Source organism: Terrapene carolina, unplaced genomic scaffold, assembly GCF_002925995.2.
Source record: "Terrapene carolina triunguis isolate 2854851 unplaced genomic scaffold, T_m_triunguis-2.0 Scaffold68, whole genome shotgun sequence".
Classification (NCBI taxonomy): domain Eukaryota; kingdom Metazoa; phylum Chordata; order Testudines; family Emydidae; genus Terrapene; species Terrapene triunguis.
The window spans coordinates 37,725,786-37,749,087 of NW_020664419.1; the positions used below are offsets into that span (position 1 = coordinate 37,725,786).

General features: G+C 43.2%; 1 protein-coding gene across 3 annotated transcripts in view; it reads right to left on the reverse strand.

Annotated features, from left to right (window-relative positions):
* PTPRZ1 (protein tyrosine phosphatase receptor type Z1) overlaps positions 1–23,302 on the reverse strand; it is a 193,431-nt gene that overhangs the window by 69,504 nt on the left and 100,625 nt on the right. For all 3 annotated transcript variants that reach the window (XM_026648720.1, XM_026648718.1, XM_026648717.1), the window contains exons 4-8: positions 22,692–22,843; positions 20,778–20,873; positions 20,457–20,523; positions 13,959–14,116; positions 13,083–13,233 (exon numbers count right to left, since the gene is read on the reverse strand). In XM_026648720.1, coding sequence (XP_026504505.1) covers positions 13,083–13,233; positions 13,959–14,116; positions 20,457–20,523; positions 20,778–20,873; positions 22,692–22,843 — 624 coding nt within the window. The remainder of the gene's footprint in view (positions 1–13,082; positions 13,234–13,958; positions 14,117–20,456; positions 20,524–20,777; positions 20,874–22,691; positions 22,844–23,302) is intronic.

A 23,302-nucleotide genomic window follows, 5' to 3' on the forward strand; every position in this document is an offset into this window, starting at 1 on the left:
CAACTGCAGGCTCCTAGGGTTGCCAGATTTGTATCTATATTATCTAGCATTCCAAATGTGCCCTGTTGTAAGGTGGTTCCCTTCTAGTAGCTGTGTATACACATCAGCTTGGTTTTAAATGGAACAAAGCTTAACTATGCCATTTGGTTCCCTTTCTTCTTTTATATACTTTAAGAGGCTACCCACATCCTTAAGGAAAAGTCCAGACTTTGCATCTACAAGGGGCATTTGCTAATTCTCTTCTTGTACCACTAGGATATAACCCATGTCTCAGGATAAAGGCCAACTCGACACATAATACAAATTGGACAGAAAAAGGATTAAAAAAATTAAAGCTATAGTACAAGATGATAGACTGGCCTCCTTCAATTACATGTATCAAAATATCAGCTATCCTTGTCTCATAGTTCCTTCTTGCAGCAACTGTGCTCAAGGATTCATGCAAGGATAAGGGGATAATTGGTCTGTTTCAACTCTCTCACTTCTAGAAGAACATGTTAAGAAATATGGAATTCATTTTGTAGGAATTTAATAGGTGTCTTAATGCTTTACACTACCTCCTCAATCTCAATGAAAAATGGGAAAAAGTACTTAGCCATACTGTCACAACAGAAACCTGGGAAGATATCTGGCTTAATGTGAAAGATACTTCAAATTCTTTATCCTTGCGATTCTTCCAGAACAAGGTATTAAACAGGCAATACTGGACTCCAGAACATTTGTTTAAGGCTAGATTGGCATCATACAGTGCATGCTGGTGTTGCAAACAGCCCCTTGCCAACACATCCTCTATACCTGTCAAAAATGCATGTGTTCTGGAATGCCATATTCAGTGCTCTCTCAAAAACGTTAACTGTTGCTATCTGTCCTTCTCCAAACTTGGGTATTTTAGGGGTGCTGAATGAGTTGATATTACCAGTTAACATTAAGAAATGGATTGCAGTAAATATTTTAGTGTTATTTTGATATTATAATATTATTATAATAAAAGAGTTATTTTGAGACAATGGAAATTTTCAATTTCTCCCTCATACACAGAACTATTGCATATTTTTGCAGTTTAGTATATATTAGTCCCTGATACTCATAGGTTATGTTCTTACTTATTTAGTCACTTTAATCATTGATGCCCTGCATGACTTCTATGTGGGTTCAGATTTGTTGTTTGTTTTTTTCCAGGTTTTGAAAATAACGAGTGTTGAATTGTATTATTTAATATACTATTTCCATCTTGTGCATGTTTTTATATATGTTTTGTTTCTTTGTGTTTATATTTTATATAGAAAACAATACTAATAAATTTTAAAAAGGTCAAGCGTCAAGTAGGGGGAGAGTTAGCAATATACATTTCTGACGCCCAATCCTGTGCTGTAACCACCAAATAACTGCCTCCCTTATAATGTCATCTGTTAAGATTTGATTGCAATATATTATAATACATTTGTCTCTGTATTGCATAACCAGTTATTGCATGCTATTTACAACATTAAAGTGTAACCCTGTAAATGTAAGTGTTCCATTCAAGATTGTTTGAATCCATAAATGCAGATCTCCATCTTTCTTAGAGAGGAAGACAAGGGGCAAGTGAAGGAAGGGTTCAGGATATACAAATTATGCTATAGTATTGTGTAGAGGTTAGAACATAAGACTCAGAGCAAAATCTTTTGGGTACTTTTTCTGACTCTTCTACAGGATTTTTATGTGGCTTCGAACATGTCACTTAACCTTCCTATGTAAAAATTGATCAAATGGCTAGAAGAGTACCTACTTCACAGTGGCTGAGGCTTATCCAGCTGTTTGCAGAGGATTCTGAGATCCTCAGAAGAAAGAGGCTACATAAGTTCAAATTATTTTTAATGTCCCTACTAATCATTATATGACCCTCAAAGGAGAGAGAGAGCTATGGAAGATGAAAAAAGAAAAAGAAAGAGCAAGAGAGAGAAGAAAACTGAAGGAGTCAAGGAAAAAGAAAGAGAAGCAAGAACAAATACAAAATAGACATGTTAAGTTCAACATTTATTTATCAGAAAATGTTTGTGGGACTGAAACTTGCCCTCTGAAATAAAAGTTAGTTTGTGAGTACCACTGTTCTGTTCATTATGTTTCCCATCCATCAAACTTTTCATGCCAGGTCCGCCTAACACTTCAATACTCTTCCAAAAATACAGGTGATTGAATACAAGTTACATGGGAGAATCAGATTATGTCACTTTACTACTTAAATTACCTGAGAACTGGACCAGTGTGTGGTGTAAATTAGCACATCAGGCCTAAGGGCTTTATCCCTACATGACTAAATCACATTAACTTAGTATACAAACTATTTTGCAAAGGCTAACTAAAAGATGACAGATCACGTCAGTTTACACTGAAGAGTAAAGTGACCTAGTCCAGGGTTTAATACATACAGTATTATTTTCTATTCTAGCCTGGGACAGCTATGAGAAACTTTAATTAAGTTAATAGAGAGATCTTTTCAGATATCACTTTCCATTACATCATCTAATCCTACTTCTAGGAGATATTAGTATCCTGGAATCCAATCTAATGTTCCTTTCACAAACTCTAATGACCTGTTCCTGCGGTAATCTCAGGGCTTCCACTCTGTCCTCATCTCCTCTGCTGATTTCAGCATCCATTCTCCTTCTCCAAACCTTGTTCTCTCCTGAGGAGATAGTGGCTCTGTCCTCTTCTGGCCTCCTCCTACCTCTCTGGCCATTCCTGCCATCCTTCTTATCCCTTCACCCACTCTCTGTGGGGGTTCTACATGGCTCAGTCCTTAGCCCTCTGTCTTCTCCTTTTACACCCTCTCTAAAGACCCACTTCTTCCACAAGGCTGACAAGCAACTGGCCAACTAATAACAGACAAGTTGAGAAATCAGTGATATTTGTTCATTTACTTTAAAATGCATATATAAAATTGTATATGTTGACTGTGCCCCTCACCCATCATACGCCACTTGTCTTCTTAGATTGTAAAAGCTTTGCAGCATGGACTGTGTCTTTCTCTGTACACAGAAAGCACAGAGCCTACCATGTTTTTTTGGTGCTACTACAATGCAAACAAAAAATTACAAACAAAAAACTGTGTTAAAAGAACATTGTTAAGGTTGCAAAGTCAAGCACTCAAAAGGTAGGAAATGGTAGAAATAAAGTTTCCTGTACAATCTCCCCCTGCTTGTTCATGTGCATATGATACAGCCTTTAATTACATGATCACATGCTATTTATTCCCTAGGGCCCCTGCCTCATTCAGTGCACAGGATGGATGGTGTAGCTATTCAATTTTTGTTTTCTCCTGACGGCTCAATGTGTGCCCCTAGTCTATGCCTTATTTACTGTACTCTATGCAAACCTGCTCTGAAGACAAAAATTAATTTCCTCATGGGCTTTACTCTGGTTCTCGTTGCTATGGCATATGTGTGTTTCACAAACATTAACTAATTTATTTTAACAAGACCCCTGTGAGGTGAGGGGATGGTATTATTTCTTTGGAGCAGGGACCTGAAATTGGTTGGGGAATGGCCTTTGAGTATCTGTGTAAGCTTGAAAGCTTGTCTCTCTCACCAACTGAAGTCGATCCAATAAAAGATATGTCCTCACCCACCCCCTCTTTCTAATATCCTGAGACCAACATGGCTACCACTACACTGTAAATAGATAGGCCTTTTGCCATCTGTGTGAAAATCTGACCAAATTTGGCCATTATAAGCTTTTGAAAAATCATATTTCACACATGCTTAGTAGAGAATTCTTAGATTTTAGCAGCTAAATTCCCCAAAGATTCCATGAGGACAAATCTTGTGAAGACAAAACTGCAGTTTGCAATAGAGGGGCAGGAATGGATATTGAACTTTTAATTAACTTTGCAATTTGCATCTTGACCACAGGAGGGCACTGGAACTAAATATTGTTTTGCAAAAGCAAACTTCTCTACAATAGACTGGAGGGAAGTCCTAAAAGTTATTTTTTTGTAGGAGCAAATAAAATAACGAAAATTAGTGAGCATGTTTTTTTTCCCCCTCATCAGGACACACTGATGACCCTTATAAATTATTCTGAAACCTATCACTGTGCCCATTTTCACATTTTGGATGTACAGTGGTGATGTGTTAATGTCTTCGTTATAGTGAATTCCTTTAGGTGCAGTACAAGAAAATGTGAATAACCACAATAAATTGTCTTTTCAAACCATTTTCAATTACATTCAATCACTCCAACTGTTGCTATTACAGTTCCTGCCCTCCAGATGGCATAAGGAAATCAATACAAATAACCAGAGGATGTTTTTTGCCTTTTCAATTGTAAGCAACCATGAGGAACAGGGAAGCTGGAACAATTTGTATAGTGGGGGTGCTGAGAGCCATTGAACTAAACTATAAACCCTGTATATGGAAAACCACTTCAAGCCAGGGGGTGCAGCAGCACCCCAAGGACCCCTAGTTCCAGCACCTATGATGAGGGATGCTGTCAATAGGTAGGACACAACCCAGTGCTCAGTGCTCTGTTGAATTGGCTGTATAGGGAAGTAACTGGCCCCACCCCCTCTTCCCACGGGAATTCAGAGTCTTTCCATGGTGAAAGGGGGAGGTTCAAATTGAAAGTGATTTGGCAGACCTACGTATTGTCAGGTGGCTATATCTTTTTAGTCACCCTCACTGCAAGTTGTAGCTGTAGTATTCCTACTAGTGAGCATTGTAGATATGGATGATAACGTTTAACTCATCACTTTAAATCATCTAATGTAGTGTTCAGTTCAGTCAATCGGCAGGTTCCCTCCCTTCTGCACAAGCAGCAACCTTGAGAGCAATAGGTTCCCCCAAGGATAGGAAACCAAAACCAATCTAAGCTGGTCAATGAGACCAGGTGGATGGGGCCAGGAGCCTTCCCCAGTGACTCAAAGAACCTAGAGACAGGAAGAAGAGGCCTAAGCAGTCTGGGAAGTACAGGAGGCACAGGATTGAGAAGGAGAAGCTGCCAGCTGGCAAAGGACAACAGCCCTAACAGCTGCTGGGGGTAAGGGTCAGAGACACTGCAGGGGATTCAGAGCCTAGAGGAAGAGATCCAGCATTCTAGCAGCTGAATGGGAGAAAACTAGTGAGAGGAAGATTAGCAACTGCAGGGAGAATTGCTGGAAAGAAGTAGCCCAGCAGTTGGAGAGTGTGGGGAAGATTTAGGGAGGGGAAATGGGGAGAGAAGACTGTTTGATAGCAGGGCTCACAGAACAACAGGGTTTGTGTAGGAGAAGGCGCTGGGAGGAGCAGTGAGCACCAGATAAAATAATTGAAACATGTTCATACAATACACACAAAGCCAATATCCAAAACCAGTGGGGCAAGGGTTCCAGGCAGCTATTAGCCTGAGGACTTAACTTTACAAGCCTAGTTGAAAAATACCCCCAAACCACTTCTTCCAAGCCACATACATGCAATTAAAAAAAATAAAGCCACTTATTGCCTCCCATGTCCATTACATTCTGCTAACAATGCCAACTTCAATGCTGCATTCATTGTCTTTTCCGTGCCCACCTCTGGGTCTAAACTAGCACCCATTGAAATCTATGGAAAACTTCCCATTGGCATGAATGGGCACTGGATCAGGCCTTCTGTGCCTTTCTTGATGCTACCCCCTTTTGTGTGTAATGACTTCCCTGTCCCAGTGAGTCACCATTCTCTCCTCTTTCATCTACCTTATAAAAATGTATCTCAAAAAGCGAGTTTAAAATTAAATAAACAGTAAATAAAAAAAGAAACCTTCAAACTGCTCCCTCTTTGGACTGCCCAGTGTCTCCTGTCTTCTGTTTGTTTAGCGAAGTTCTTTGGAGCAGGGACTGTCTAACTCTGAGGGGTTTTATCACTTTACAGATGCTAAAAAAATAATAATGACGTGACCTACATTTAACTCTGAGCTCTGAACACAAAATCAAGCATTCAGGGACACTGGATTATGACAAAAGAACAGGAGTACTTGTGGCACCTTAGAGACTAACAAATTTATTAGAGCATAAGCTTTCGTGGGCTACATCCGAATGCATCCGAAGAAGTGGGTTGTAGCCCACGAAAGCTTATGCTCTAATAAATTTGTTTGTCTCTAAGGTGCCACAAGTACTCCTGTTCTTTTTGCGGATACAGACTAACACGGCTGCTACTCTGAAACCTGGATTATGACACTTTCTGAAATACTGGGGGCTTTCGGCTACCTATGTACATTTATAATTGCTCTGCCGGAATGGTCTGGCTATTGTTCTTCCTGCGTAATTAATCTATTTATGATTCAATACATGTTATTGATGAGCAGGAACAGTTAACTTTTTTTTTGCAGACTATCCTGTGCAGGAATGGAAATGGCTTTTGCAAAGTGTGAGACGCATTGTGTGCTATGTGACACGCCGCAGCTTTACTGACATGTCATTGCTTGAAAGCACAGGCGCTGATTTTTGTTTTTGCTGGTGGGTGCTCTTCTCCGCCCCATCCCCCCTGTGAGACCAGCGGGCGGGGTCTTGGTGGGGGGGAGAGGCTGAGTGGGGGCAGGGCCTTGGGGCAGAGTGCAGGCAGGGCCTCAGGGGAAAGAGACTGAGCAGGGGCAGGGCCTCGGGGTGCAGCATCAGGCAGAGCCTCGGGAGGATCGGGGGGGGGAAGAGGCTGAGCGGGGGCAGGGCCTCGGAGTGGAGGTCAGACAGGACTTTGGGGGAAAGAGGCCAAGCGGGGGTGGGTCCTCAGGGCAGATCATGGGCAGAGCGGGGGGCGGGGCCATGGTCTGGGCACTGGGGCCAACAAAAGATTAATCTGGCCCTGCAGGTACTAAGCACCCCTATTTTTTTTTTTGGTGGGTGCTTGAGCCACCATGGAGTTGGCGCCTATGCTTGAAAGCCACTTACTGATGCCTTTTGCTTGAGTAGGAGGCATGTCATATGCCACAAAATGCAGCAGCCCAAACTTCAAAATCCTGCACTACACGTTGGTCAGGCATGTTGTGTTTCTGGGCTCCATGTAATTAATTCACTATTATTTTGGTCAAAACACTGATGAATTGTTGGCTTAGCTAAAAAAGGAAGTTGCCATACACTAATGCAACAAAGTCCTATCTAGACCTGTTTGAAATATTTGCAAAAACCCCCTCCAAATCTACACAAAACTGATCTATTTTCATGTTGGGTTACCAACTAGGAATTGATACCAGCTTTCTGTAAAGCTTCTCTAAGGTTCATGAACAGTTTGAGGGAACTAGGCCAATTTATGGTTTTCTATAATTTGTTATGTTATTGATCATTCTTTTTTAAGCACTTTACAACCCTGCCCCAAATAGATTGTAACTCAAAAATCATGTGAATTTTGAAGTTTGGGTTGGTTTCAATTTTGATGTGGATTCAGGTGAATCCCAAGAGTTTTGACTGAATTTGGCTTTGAGATTTTGAATTTGAATTTGAAATTGAAAGTGATACTCTGGGTATTGTTTGTGAGACCATGATAATCAGTCCAAAGAAAATGGGACCATTTCTGTCTTGCTCCCGAGCTCCAGGATGCACCAGAGACCTGGTTCCAGCACCCCAATTCTGAGGGCCAGTCCCAACCCAGACACAACTTAGAGCTGTCCAGCAACAGCTCTAACTTTTGCCACTGGAATAGGGTCCTTAGTGGACCCTATGCCAGTGGAGGATTGGCATGGTCAAGCTCTGCTATGCTACAACACATCTTCTATGCTGGAAGGAGGGGAGGCACAGGGCAGGTCTACACTACAGCCCGGATCGACGCCCTGAGATCGATCCACCGGTGGTCGATTTCGCGGGTCTAGTGAAGACCCACCAAATCGACAGCAGATCGCTCTCCAGTTGATCCCTGTACTCTACCCCCGACGAGAAGAGTAAGGTAAGTCGACAGGAGAGTTTCTTCTGTCGATCCCCCGCGGTGTAGAACCCGACCTAAGGTACGTCAACTCCAGCTGTGTTATTCACGTAGCTGGAGTTGCATAGCATAGGTTGACCTATCGTGGTAGTGTAGACATCACCTCAGATGCAGGGCCCAGCAGTGGCACAGATGAGTCAGCACCAGAGTTCCCTGTGCCAGGGAAATTCTCTGCTGGTGATTTGTGGCTAAATTATGTCTCCTTTATGAGTGGTATTAAGAGGCCGTAATCAGGCTTGAGGCTGTGACCCAATATCTGCACGAGATCCTGTAAAGAGAAATTGCTGAGTTTCACACAGCTCTAGTTCTAAGGAAAATACAAAAGGTTGGGTTAAAAGGTGTTTTATGTTGAGCACGTACTGTTGGTCTTTAATTTTAAGAACTTATAGACTTTTTATGTCTTTACTGATTCTGGGTAAGATTACCAGGAGCTGTATTTCTACAGTTATCCTACAGGACACCATCAGAGGAGTACATTTGTTGACTTGTTATATAATCAGCTTGGTGTCTGTCAATATTTTTTTCAGATGTATATGAACAACAATTGATCATTGTTAGACATAAATAGATTTTCATTTCCACTGGGGCTAGGGACAGATAAAGGGCTAAAGTTTTCTCGCAAGCTTTCTGTGTTGGGCCCTGAAGTGCGGCCTTTAAGTTTACTGCTAATGAAAAATATGCCACATATGAAAATTACATGCAACACTATGCAGGCTTAGAGAATGAAATACCTTTCAACCTAAAACAAAGCAATCCCTGCAAGGTAAGTTTGCCAATGCTGGCATGGCTACATGGAAATTCCTGACAGCTCATTTCTGAACCCAGTGTGTAATTCAATAGAGAATGTATTTCCCATCACTAGCAGCCTTTTAGACCTCATAGGACAATTCCACTCAGATAACCAATAATAAAGAACAATAACAATAATAATAAATGAAAGGTGCAATCCTACTCTCTATGAGAGATTGCACTGATTCCAACAGGAGAAGGATTTGGCCCTAATTGCCTTATTATATAATTTAAACTTTTCAAATGGGCACTTGAGTAAGGAGAAATTGCAACATGAGCCTATGTTATCTAAAGGGAAGTCAGAGATTTTTCTTCTGCTAACTACAATATTAGTTGTAGTTTCTATTGGTTATAGAAATTAAATGGCATATGATTTCATTTATTACTGAAGTTAGCCATTCATGTTTTAATTTTTATATTTCAGCATTTCAGAGCTCCTTAAGATCCTTTCAGAACAATGAGAGTTTTCTTCTAGTTTCTTTATCTTGTTCAGAACAAGCGCTCCTCAAATACTACAAATTTGAGTACTCAAATGAGCACATTTTAGATAAATATTGCTCTTAACACACATCCATAGCTGATGTTAATATTAAAGGAAGTTATGTGTATTCACATCAAGAGTAATCTCCCTTTCCTTTCATTACAGTGAGTTAACATGTTAGGTTGAATTGTAAAATATGTGCACACCTGGAATTTTTATTAACCCGTGCCTAGCCCTCCATTTTGCCTATGGGCAGAGCAGAATGTTTAACTTACAATTAGAAATTTTAAATTCCTACTTCAGAACAAATACTAAATGTGTTTGTTGCCAGGGTGATATGAAGAGCAGAATAAATATGTTTCTTAAGCTCAGTAGATAGAAAACATTTTGTTCTGTATCTGTACGTCTACACTGCAATAAAAGACCCATGGCTCCACTGCAGCTGGCCTCGGTGAGCTGACTCGGGCTCACGGGGGTCAGGCTGTAGAGCTAAAACCTGCAGTGTAGATGTCTGAGCTTGTTCTGAGACCAACCCCCGCCTCGCTGGGCTCCAGCCCGAGCATTTACACTGCAATTTTTAGCCCCACAGCCTGAGCCACATGAGCCTGAGTCAGCTGACCTGGGCTCTGAGACTAGGCGTGGCAGGTTTTTTATTGCAATGTACACATACCCTGTTATACAAGTCTATCAGTCATGTGTGAAAATGTCTATTGTGCTAGTCTGAAACCGGAAGCTATAGAAAAGTCATACTATATTCATGCAATGTTAAGTATGAGGTTTTAATTGCACAACTGTCAGACATTTTGGATACTCAGTACAAAATATTTAATCAGTCATGAAGCTGAGGTTATTTCCTATATACACCGACTGTGTCACTGAGAGCAGAAAAGGGCCTTGCTAACTTTAGATAGTTTCTCCACATATGTGTAATGAAAGGGCACTTTGGCAATGAAACGTTGCCTGCTAGGGCAGAAAGGGAGAAGCTGGATACAAATCTACCTATGCAGTTCTATCCCCCATTGTGTAAACCCACACACTTGTGAGAGTCAGCACAGAGAGGGCTCCTCCAGGCTTTTCGGTGTGGGATGGAAGGAACAGAGCAGTGCTGTAGCCCACTTTCTGTGGCACCATCCCCCACTCTGCCCCCTATTTCTATGTGGAAATCCAGGTGGGGGTAACACAGCTCAAAGCTGTATTAACTCCCTCTGGGTTCATTCCACTAGTGCTAGTGACCTGCAGGGACATGACCATTGGCAGAAGTGCTGCCAGATGGAGAGAGAGGCAGAGTGGAAGAAGGAGCTAGGCATGCAGATGCCTTCTCTCACTATGAGTATGGGGTCGCATCCCAATGGAAAACCTTATCGGTGGATCCCAGGTTCCACAGGCTTGAGAGGCCTCATCCCCTCCCAACAACATGGACCCCCTAAACTCAAAAGGATGATCCATCTGAGGGAATGATCTGCCTCTATGGGCCCTCCTTCAAGCATCTCCTTGGGAGGGGAAAATCTTAGGCCTGGTCTATACTACACAGTTAGGTCAACACAAGGCAGCTTACGTCGACCTAAGTATGTCAGTGTACACGCTACAGCCTTCCTCCCATGGATGTAAGTGCCCTACTCTGCCGACATCATAACTCCACCTCCATGAGAGACGTAGGGCTTACATCAGTGTAGTTAGGGTGACACAGTGTCTATGTAGGTTTCAGTGATAGCTGTGTTAGTTTGTATCAGCAACTGCATTACTTACATCAGCTGTTGGCTGCTCCATGCTGGAGCCGTGAAATTGACAAGAAAGCTGGGCAGGTAGAGCCCCCACTCCCAGATGGGGTGCTGCCTGGAGGCTCCCCACTCAGGGATCCGAGAAGCCCGGATGGCTGACCCCCAGGTCTCAGCAGGGAGCCAAGAGCCCAGGGGGAGGGGAAGGGCAAGCTGAACTCCTGGCAGGGAGCTGTGTGGAGTTGAGAGCCCTGGCTCTCAGCCCCCACACTGCCCCCATCAGTTGGTGGAAGCGCTCCTGGTGAGGATGCACACCACCGACAGAAGGAAGGTAGTGTGGACATCAGCCACCACAGTAATTACTGTGGTGGCTGAAAGTCGACCTAACATAAGTTGACTTAGGGCTGTCGTGTCGACATGCTCTTAGTTATTTTCCAAACTGAATTTCTTTAAACAAGGTAGAGTGCATGTTCTTCATGTAAAAGTGTCTGTGCACGTGAAAAGTATGATGCTTTAAAACAGCAGTTTGTTTAATTATTTGACCTCAGTTCTAACTAGTATTAAACACTTTCCACTCTCCATCCCTCCCTGTTCCTGTGTTTGAAAAATTCAGATACAGTTTGGTATCTTTTTATGAAGTTTTTTCCCCCTCAGAAAAATCGTTTATTGGCTGAGACAAAGTGATGAGAAATTTCAGCTCCAAGAGCAACTATCTGAGAAGTTTGTAATAGGTTGAAAGGATGGGCTCAGAACTGAAGTATCATTTTGGCTAATTATAGCAAAGATGCTATAAATCTATCCCATGTAGCAGCATTTTGATGCAAATAGCATCACATATATGTGCCAGGGGCCCAATCCTGTAAGAGTGCTGAATACAGAACATCCACTGACTTCATTGCAAGTTCCAAGCAGAGTCCTTTTAGCATCAGACCCAGAACCAGTGGGAAATGTCCATGGCACAGGCTCCAACTTTCCAAAATGCCAGCCCTGCCCTTACTCTACCCCTTCCCCCAAGGCCCCACCCCACCTCTTCCCACCCCTGCTCCACCCCAGCCCCTCGTCTTCCCACCCAGTTCCACCCCCTCCCCAGAGCGCGCCGCATCCTCGCTCCTCCCCCCACCCCAGCTTCCTGCACGCCACAAAACAGCTGATCTGCGGGGCCCGCCGGCAGGTGGGAGCTGATTGGGGGGCTACCGGTGGGAGCTTAGCACCCACCATTTTTTCCCCGTGGATGCTCCAGCCCTGGAGCACCCACGGAGTTGGCGCCTATGGTTCATGGAATCGAAGCTGGTAAAAAATACCACCACCCCCATTTTGGGGTGTATTTGTATTTGTGAATATAAATCCCTAATTAACAGATTTAGTGCCAACTTTTACTTTCAGTTACATGGATGTAGTTTCTATTGATTTAAGTGAGATTCCACAGGTGTAACAGAGCACAAAATTTGACCTTTGATGCTGTATCCATTTACAGTAAATGACACACAGTGGTCTGAGTTACGGCTGATCAGAAGTAGCTTCTCTCTTGCAGTTGCTTGGTAGCTTAAGTGAAATGAATTTGGTGGTTTTCTTTTAGATGTTATTGGACAGGGGTCCCACATCACACAACAAAGAATTAAATTGGTATGGAAAATGAAGTACTCTTTCACCCCTATGACAGCAGTGGCGTTAATGGGCCACTTTATTTTGAATGGTCCCTCTTAAAATATGTGCAAACTACTTATACTAAATTATCTGCTCCACCCTTGTATTTAGCTATGACACCTGAGTACCTTTCCCAGACCTGAAGAAGAGCTCTGTGTAGCTCAAAAGCTTGTTTCTCTTATCAACAGAAGTTGGTCCAATAAAAGATATTACCTCACCCCCCACCCTGTCTCTCTAATATCCTGGGACTGACATGGCTACAACAACACTGCATACCCCTCAAGATGGCAGCTTTGAACAGTGTTGAAGCATGGGGACACTTGGACTGATGTCCTCTTCACTACATGTGCTCTGTAGATGCAAGAATTTAATTTTCTACTCCATTTAATCTAGCATTTTTTTATGAGCACTAACCTGTCTCTTAAAGCTGTGTGTTATTAGGCTCTTTTCTTCTTCAAGTTAAAATCAGTATCTCGTTATTGGGGTCAATAGTTGTACTTAAAACAGTCTTATAATCTGTGAAGCCTGCAGTAGTAATTATTCTGTAAATACCTGCTTCATGAATTTCTTCTTGGCCAGTGTATGAGGAAAACACCTGTCCAAAGAATTTATATTGCTGTTCTCTAAAGTTGTTTTGCAGGTAATCCATCAGCATGACATAGCCAGACTGCTGCATTGTAAGGACTTCACAAAATACAGCCAACTGAAAAATAAAAGACAGCACACTTCCCCTAAGTCATAAAAATTAACTGGATTCTGATATTAGGCACAACTCTGAGAAAGGGAAGGTGTGTAGATTGTCTCAGTTCAGGAGTAATCCCAGGAAACATTGTGATTCAGACACATACCTCTGAGGGTATGTGTACACTGCAATTAGACACTTGCAACAGGCCCATGTCAGCTGACTTGGCTTGCAGGGCTCGGGCTAAGGGGCTGTTTAATTGCAGTGTAGACATTTGGGCTTGGGCTGCAACCCAAGCTCTGGACCCTCCCACCTCACAAGGTCCTAGAGCTTGGGTTCCAGCCCATGCCTGAATGTCTATACCACAATTAAACAGCTCCTTAGCCTGATCTGCAGTAGCCTGAGTCAGCTGGCATGGACCAGCCGTGGTTTTTCAATTTCAGAGATACCCTGAGTCACTATTCCTCCAGTGCTTCCTACTTACTTTCTTTGGGTTAGTAGTTTACTTTGCACAGGCACGTAGTCAGAATCTAGCCATGAATGAAAAAGGGGGTGGGAGCGGGGTGGAGGGGATTACTCACACAAATAGATTTTAATTGAAACATGTGCAAGTGAAAAGCTAGAAAAAAGAAATGTTAGGTTGTTAGGCTAGAAAGTAATGCCATGCACTTTTACCACATACATGAAAACTGTTTTTCCTTGCAAATAAGAACAGTTATTTCTTTCACATGGATTAAATGAATTACCTGGTTTTCAGAAATGTTAATGGGATCTTTAAACACAATCCATTCGACTGTCTCTGAGCAGGGAGGCGTCGACAAAGATCCATTATAAGTGTAATATTTGTCTGTTGAGTTCGGCAAAAGGTTCAGCAAAACAAATGGCTCTAATGCAGCCTGTTTTCCTGCAAAACATTTATATTCAAATTATTAAGATAGTAAATAAAAACTGAATAAAACAAAAGTAGAGCTGCAAATTGGAAGTTCCTTCAAGTGAAACAAAGGAATGTTTGAGGACATCTGGAGTCTGATTTCAATGGCTGTTCATCCTATGAAAGGTTGGGCCCTTTGCACTTAAGTTTTAACAAAGATTCTAAAACAATAATTCTACTGGGTCAGCAGAAGGTTCTAATGAGCTACTTTATGGAAGGCTGAAGTTCAGCTGTAAACTCAGAACTCCCAATCTTCATCTCAGCAGTGAGATTCAAAGAAACAACGCTTTTAGTCTTTGTGCCTGGGAGGGACTCCCATGAAGTGCTGAATGACTTAGACCATTACTGAACTCAGAGTCAAGGTCATTCAATGCATCACATTCACAGTACCTCTTACCCTCTGTGGGGCAGGGAAGAGGTATGAAAGCTGCATATGATGTGCCGTCTAGTCCAGAGAAGTGTTACTTCATTGGAACACACTAAGCATTATATTACTCTAGCCTGGAGCAAACTGTGTTGAGATGCAGGAAATAGTGAAACATAGCGAAAAAGAATGGGAAAGCTCAAGGAACAATGTTACAAGAGAAAGAACGGGAGATGAAGACCTCTTTCAAGATGATGTAACACTTCAGGTGACTGCCCTGTATGCAACAGTAAGGGATGGTCTACACAAGGAGGTCACATCAGCATAGCTACATTTCTTAGGGCTTGGCTACGCTTGTGAGTTACAACACATTAAAGGAGACCCAGGTGCACTAGCTCACTACGTGTCCACACTAGCAAGGCACTACGTGTCCTGGTACTCCACCTCGGCGAGTAGAATAACGTTTGATGCACCCCCGCTGGAGCGCCCCAGCGTCAGTGTGAACGAGGTGTTGCATTACTGCACTCTGATCAGCCTCTGGAAATGTCCCATAATCCCCTTAAGCCAAGTGCCCACTCTTGTCATTGTTTTGGATATGCCCTTTGAAAGCTCCATTTGACAGCCGGCATGCTTATCTGCTCCGAGACAAAGCAACCATTACTGTGGAATGCTGTGTGTGAGAGAGAGAGAGAGGCGGGGGGGAGGTCTGCTGCTGTCTGAACTTACAAGACAGCATGCTGACATGCTCTCAGCCCCCCAAAAACCCACTCTCTCTCCCCCCACATACACACAACACACTCCCTGTCACACTCCACCCCACCCCCCCATTTGAAAAGCACGTTGCAGCTATTTGCATGCTGGGATAGCAACTACAATGCACTGCTCTCTGTGGCCATTGCAAGAGCTGCTAATGTGGCCATGCCAGTGCGCTGGCAGCTGTCAGTGTGGACAGACTACAGTGCGTTCCCTACTGCGCTCTACGAAGGCTGGTTTAATTCAAAGCGCTCTACGTCTGTAAGTATAGCCATGCCCTTAGGGTATGAACACTTCACACCCATGAGAGATGTAGCTATACTGACCTAACCCCCTGGAGTAGACAGCGTTAGGTCAACAGAAGAATTTTTCTATCAGCCTAGCTACTGCCTGCCAGGGAGGTGGATTACCTATGCCGATGGGAGAACCCCTCCTATTTGTGTAGGTAGTGTCTATACTGAAGTGCTGGAGCTATGCCGCTGTAGTGTTTCAAGTGTAGAGAAGCCCTTACTCTTCTTTGCATACACACATATCAGAGGGGGGAGGAGAAACATTTCAGTTCACTTAGATGCTTTGCACTCACTGAAGAGCATGGAAAAACCCCACTTACACATTTAGTCACACGTGTAAATGTATGGCTGGTGCAGTTCATCCACTTCCCTGGTATCTTGCCAGGGATTGGGGCTTGAATGAGGATGAATTAACTGAGATTCAGCTGGTGAGGTAGCAGGAGCCCGTCAGAGGAACTGGCAGAGATTATACCAGCTTCCTCAAGTGGGGGAATTTACCAGCTTTTGGACAATCCCACTTCCATGAGAGGATGATTGTGTTTATCTAAAATACCACTGCTCCTTTTAGATGCGATTTTAAATAAAATCTGACTCATGTCTATATAATTTGCTGTTTGTTATCATCCCTAGGTTCATTTCAATGTTACTGCTTTGTAAACTTCCCTCTCTCAATAAATATCCATTCCAAATTATTTTCCTCACATGCATGTATTTCTAACCTAGTCATATCCCTTTGCATTATATCTATCCTCAGTGATGTTTGTAACTCATCCCCATTTAGTGTCACCTTAACATTCCGCTATAAACTGTTGGCCATTTTATTACACAGAATCACAGTTGTTCTGCTGAGTCAAGTCTTAGAAATCATCTTTTCTTTCAAAATGACTTGTTCTTGTCCACATCTGATGACAGGGGAACATTTAACAGTGTTGAGCAAAATATTTCCACCTAACTGTAGTATTCTGTCAACCTCCTAGGCACCTTCAGATTGCAGCCACCCTAACAATCTAGTTTATATCTAGTAAAATAATTCTATCTTCACAAACCCTTTTGTAGTTGTGAGCATCAGGATATCAAACCTGACATTTACAGCAAGCGTCCTGATAAGATAACTTCCTTTGCTAGAAGGTTCTTCAATAGCTTGTGGAACTTTGGATGTTAGTAACAACTTGTGTTCTGTTTCACAGTCTAGACTATAAAACTAAACATCTGAAAAGTTTCAAGAGAAAATGTCCTATGTCAGATAGTAACAGGACTGGTTTCTATTCCCAGAATGTTAGCCTGGGAAGAAACTGAGAATACTTCCACTCTAGAGCCTGAGAACTCATCAACTCTCATTTTAATATACAAAATATAAGATATGATTTACAAGGACAGCTGATGTACTATACATCTTTCTCCAGTATAAACCATCTGAATTAGTCTTGGTCTGAATTTTGTGAGCTCACTTAGATCTATTCAAATAAAGCATGTTCTGTTCATCATTAAAGTGTCATGTAGCTTGACACCTGCTGCTCTTGACTTTACAGCTCCTCAGCAAGGTTGTTGGATGATGTTCACCTTGATGGGTTACAATTTCCCTTCAGGTGTCTCGTGTAAGCATGGCATCTAAAACTAATGAATAGGGCTGGTCAGAAATTTTTTGATGAAACACAGCTTTGTCAGAAAGTGCCAGTTCATCAAACCTGAAATGTCTTGCGAAAGCAAGTCAGGTTTGACAAACTTTCATTGACTTACAAGCAAGATTACAATGGAAACACTTCCCTGCCTGCTCACAAGGCCAGCTACTGTGGACGCTGGGCTTCCCTGTTCTGGCGCAGTCATGTCATGCTAGGGCATCCAGGTCTTCCAGGCTCCTTGATGTGGAGCTGGGAGCCTGGCAGCCCTGGAAACCCAGGCTCTAGTTGCAGTTCTGAGGGTACATCTACATTGTTAGAAAAAAAGAAAGAAAGAAAGAAAGAAAGAAAGAAATGTGGCAGTGAGTCTCAGAGCCCAGGTCAACTGACCAGGGCTCACAGAGCTGGTGCTGTGGGGCTAAAAATAGCAGGGTACACATTCCTACTTGGGCTCTGAGAGCCTCCCCGCTCCCAGGTTTCAGAACCCGGGCTCCACCCTGAGTCCAAACATCAACAGTGCTATTTTTAGTCCCATATGCAAGCCCAAATCAGTTGGCCCAGCCTCTGAGATTCGCTGATGCAGGTCTCTTATTGCAGTGTAGACATACGTAGATCCCTGCAAATCCACAGGTATCTGCTTTATATCCATGGATATCTGCATCCGTGGATGTGGTCATATTGCTTATCTTCTTGGATCGGAAGTGGATCCAAATTTTTTTTACCTGCCCCGGGCTCTAGCTCAGCAGCAGTTCTCAACCAGGGATTCGTGGCCCCTTGTAGGGTCGCGGTTTCAGAGGTTCCACCCACAGGGCTGAAGCCCAGAGACCAGTGGAGCTGAAGCCCCAAGCCCTTGTGCCCCCCATGGGGCTAAAGCCCAGACTCCCAAAAGCCCCTGGCAGAGCTAAGGCAAAGCCCCGAGTCACAGTGCCCCCCACAAGGCTAAAGCCTGGAGCTCTGAGTCTGGTACCCCCCCCAGGGCGGCGGAGGGGGACGGGGTTTGAAGCCTGAAGTCCCAGTGCTCCCAGCAGGGCTAAAACATTGAGCTCTGGTGCCCCCGACAGGGCTAAAGCCCAGAGCCCTGAGGGGGAGGGAGGAGCTCTCGGCTGTAGCCCCCTAGGGGGCACCAGGGCTTGGGGCGCTGGGATTCTGGACTTCAGACCTGTAGAGGGGCGCTGGGGCTCAGGGCTCCGGCACCATGGGGCTCATGGACCCCTTGAAACTGGCTCACAGCCCTCCAAAGGGCCACGGGCGCCCGGTTGAGAACCCCTGCTGTAGAAGGTGTTGGTGTGGATAAAAGGTGGAGTGTGGATTGCAGATTGGATACAATGTAATTACCACGGATGCAGATCAGATGCAGATCCAAATTTTTGTATCCGCGCAGGGCTCTAGACATACCCTCAGAGTCTAGGATCCTCGCTTCACAACAGGGAATACTGAAGCCCTAGGAGCCCCACGTCTAACCAGTGCTTGGCTCCTGTCTCTGCAGCAGGGAACATAGAACTACAGCTTGGGCTGGGGCTCTCAAGGCTTCCAGACTCTCTGCCGTACAGCCAGGAGTCTTGAAGTCTTGAGATGGGCTTCCAGGGTCCATGGCTCTGGGACTGCCCTGCTATGTAGACTCTCCTTGGGCGGTGACCCCAGGGCTTCCAGACTCCCAGGTCAGCTGGCACACCATGCTGCTGATTCCCAAGTTGGACCAGGAGTCTGGAAGACCAGGGGTCTCCGTGCCTGGATTTGCAGATCCTGGGATCATGGGAAGCTGCTGACTGAAACTGACATGAATGTTAATTTCAGTCAGCGGCTACCTGTCCCAGGGAGCATATTTCCTTTCAGAACCATCATGTGTCAGTGGTTTCCAAATGATTTTTTTTCATGATTTCCAGTTTGAGAGAAATTTTTGAAAAATTTATCTTTGGTCCGACTCAGAACAAAACCAGATTTCAAAGTAGGATTTCTCACTTCTGAGAAATTTTGGTGAGTTTTGACCAGTTGTAATAATGAATCCTAGCTGATTTACACAATTCTCCTTGTCCTTATAAGCTACGAAAGTTCCATCACCTTGTTTTGTTTGTGTCTGTTGGAGACAGATATCTGCTTCCATTTTAAAATGTTTGAAATGTTTATGACACACATCCTATAATAACTAATCAGAATAAATAATCAATACTTTACATTTTAAATCCATATATTTCAGAGGACTTTTTACAAAAGGTAGGTATTTTTATCCCCATTTTATAGACAGAGAAACTGATGAGCCAGGCGGGGTGAGGATATATCTACACTAAAGCTGCTGCAACAGCACAGCTACAGTGCTATAGCTGTAGTGGTGTAGCATATAAACTTCCTACATTGACACAAGGGTTTTTTCGGTCAATGTCAGTAATCTTCCTCTCCCAGAGGCAGTAGCTAGGTCAACGGAAGAATACTTTCATCGACCTAGCTCAGTCTACACCAGGGGTTAGGTGAACCTAACTATGGCACTCAGGGCATGAAATTTTTCACTGAGCGACATAGCTAGTTTGATCTAAGTTTTAGGTGTAGACCAGGGCTTGATTACTTACCCAAGGTCATTGGCCCTGATTTAGGAAAGAATCCTCACTCATGTGCTTAAATGCTTTCCTCAATTGGGGCCGCAGTGAGACAGCGTAAGTAACAGAAAAAAGGTCTCCTGATGCACCATCATCTACTCAGCATGCTCTGATGTAAATGAATAGACACTTTTTTAAAAAGCAAAGCATTCACACACTGAGTCGAAATCTGCTCTGAATGACACCAGTGTAAATATAAAGTAATTTCATGGAAACTGACTGAGTTATTTCAGATTGACACCAGTGTCACTGAAAGTGGAATATAGCCCCCTGACTATTGAATACTGACATTCATAAAATCTCACTCTGTTCCCAGAACTAGACTTGTAAGACAGATCTTTGTTTGCTACAATAGTTGTATTTGTCCTACGAATTGCACAGAAAACTCAGATATGTACGACTAAGAAACCTTAATGAATAAATTGGTAATTTCTCTTGACCAAACACCGAAAGTGTGGCAAAGGCCTTGGAAAAATTAAATGTTTCACTTTGTGACTCAGGTTTTTCCAGTTTTTTCAAGTAATAATTTTTGAGGGAAATATAACCAATTTGTGCCATTTTTTTATTTTGGTTTTAACAAAAGTGACCAAATCCAGCTTTGGGAGGTTCATGGTTCCCAATAGCTTCAATAAGTTTTGCATGCACATTCAAAAGCAGAATTTGGCCCAACCAATAACCAATCAAGCAAGAAGATAAACTCACCAAACCGGCTAACACTATCTACTCCTTTGATGATTGCATTATAATCCATATTATCTTCCAGGCCAACCTGTTAAAGAGAAATTGTATATTTTATTAAAAACAGAGTTTAAATAAAAAAAATGAAAGTTATAAGTTAGCTGAGCCGGCAACAGAGGATTTAAAGAAGAGTAATCACACATATTTGCCAAATTGTTTTTTGTTCAAAATAAATTAGAAATATATATTAATGGGCTTATTATATACCAGAACCATTTAGCTTCAGATTGGATATTTGCTATATTTCAAAGCAAAGTTAACGCCACAGATATACAAAATGGTTACCTCAAATAAAATTGATAAAGCTCTTAACTTCCCATTTCCTTTAATTGCCTCCTCAAAATTTGTAAACTGATCTGCATCGTAGCAGTAGATTTGCATCTGTAAATATAAAGATTAGATCTTCAATTTTCAGAGGTTTACATTACATGATAGAAAAAAATCTTTAAAAGAATTTAAACAATACAATTATTTATTTCAGATATTCCTACGCTGAGAAAAATCTTGAAACAGTAACAAACTTTAATTCTAATAAATGCTTCTTCTGTAGTTCTCTCATCCATTGCCTGAAAACTTACTTGGTGAAGCCAATGGCAAAACTTCAGGAGGTCAGGATTTTACCCACTGTATCTACCCCCAAACTAAAAGTAGAGATGTATTGGTAATACAACCAAGTCTTTGATCCTGTCTCTTCTGCAGCCTGGAGTCAGCTGGAACTGTATGCTTGCATCAGGCTCTACACATCCTCATACCCTCACTCTTCCACCACAGGGGTAGCTCCATGGTCAACCAAAACCTGGCTCCCAACCTTGGGGCAGAGTTTGTGACTCCACCCCTCTTCCCATGGGATGTTTTCAGAGGAGGCTTTGCTCCCTGATGTCCTGGCTAGGGTTACCATACATCCGGATTTTCCCGGACATGTCCGGCTTTTTCGTCCTCAAATCCCTGTCCGGGAGGAATTTCCAAAAAGCTGAACATGTCCGGGAAAATAGGGAGGCATGGTAAGGGGACCCCGAATGTGAGTGGCTGCAACAAAGCCAAAACTAACAACTCCCCCGATCTGCCGGGTCACGGAGGCGGTGGCATCCGAGCGCGCAGCCGCCTCCTCCCCAGGCTCCAACTTTCCCGGCTTCCGCCGCTCTCCACCGCGGCGGGGGCCGAAGCAACTTCCCCAGCGCAGCAGCAGCCGGAGCCCGGGGAGGAGGCGGCTGGGCGCTCGGATGCCGCCCGCCGCCTCTGTGCCCCCGCAGATCGGGGGAGTTGTTAGTTTTGCTGCAGCCACTCGCACTCGGGGTCCCCCAAGCGTCTTTTGCCCGAGCGCTACCGGCTTCACGTTCAAGTTGCTGCCGAAGCAACTTCCCCAGCGCAGCAGCAGCCGGAGCCCAGGGGGTGGGAGGGAGGAGGGGGAATGCAGGTGCTCAGGGGAGGGGGCGGAGTTGTGGCGGGGACTTTGGGGAAGGGGTTGGAATGGGGGTGGGGAAGGGGCGGAGTTGGGGGCGGGGCCCGGGGCCCCCGTGGAGTGTCCTCTTTTTTCACTGTTTAAATATGGCATCCCTAGTCCTGGCAGGATGGAAGATATAAGGTAGGAGCTTGAATGGCAAGTCCAAATGGGTCATGAAGTCAAGAAGACTGAATGGACCGCACTGGCCACAGTAAAAGTTTGTGCCTAACTGTTCTCCATGGAACTGGGGAGAAGAGAGGAAGAGAGGACCCCAGCAACCCCATCCCTCCATTTGTCCCCTCAGAGATATATACTGTTTTGTAACTTATTATAATAGACTATGAATGGGTCCATGGAGTTTACTGTAACTCTCAGGTATTTGATCATCTGTGGCAATTGGGCCTATATTCAGTTTGCAGGATTAGACCCTGTATTTGATACCAAGATTTGTGCTCATCTCTCCTGAGTAATTCTGAATTTGAAAATGCACACTTCATTTTCAGAATGGCAAACTAAATACAACTGTACAGGAAGCACCTCATTCAGAGGCTACTGTAGTCAGTGGCAAAACTTACATGTGCTTTGGGTCAGGCCTTGATTCATATTTGCAAACATAACATTTAAATATTACTCATTTGGATTTGAAGGAGGATTATATACACACAATGTACCCTAATCAAATGATAAATTAACATCTTTAACAAATAACTTGATTATCTGCAGGACTGTACAGTATTGAGTCTATTACAATTCATTACCTCAAGAGGAAATTTTTGTCCTTCTAAACTATGTTCCGATCCATCTGATGATATATTGCATTTTCCCCAGTGAAAAGTTATCTTGCTTGCTTTAAATACTGTTTCTAAGCCACCTCCGCTGACATAATAATCATTTGTCAGGTTAATTTCCACTAAAGAGAAAAAAAGAATGGTCAATGAGCATGTCTGTGCATTTGAAATTCAAATACATCAACATTACTAGCTAAAAGGTGAACATATGGTGGTTCTCCTTACATTTCATCAACAGCTTGACAGAATGTGGATTATTCAGCTAAGAAAGAAAACCATTTGGGAGATTTATAGCTGCTAATAACAAAATGAAATGTATTTTACTTCATTTCAAACTTTGATTAATAAAATAGACATATGGGGAGCTGAATTACTTTAATGCACTCTCATAATCCATTGTTTTGTAATTCATCTGAAACCTGTCATAGTCTTACATTAAACGAAAGCTCAAGAAAGCTGGCCTACCAGTGAAGCCCTCCTTCTAAGGAAAGAAAACAAAACCCTAATGTCCTATCTTTGCAATCCTAGGATATAGACCTTCCGGAGAGTGGATGTGTTGATAATGCAAATGGGAATGGAGA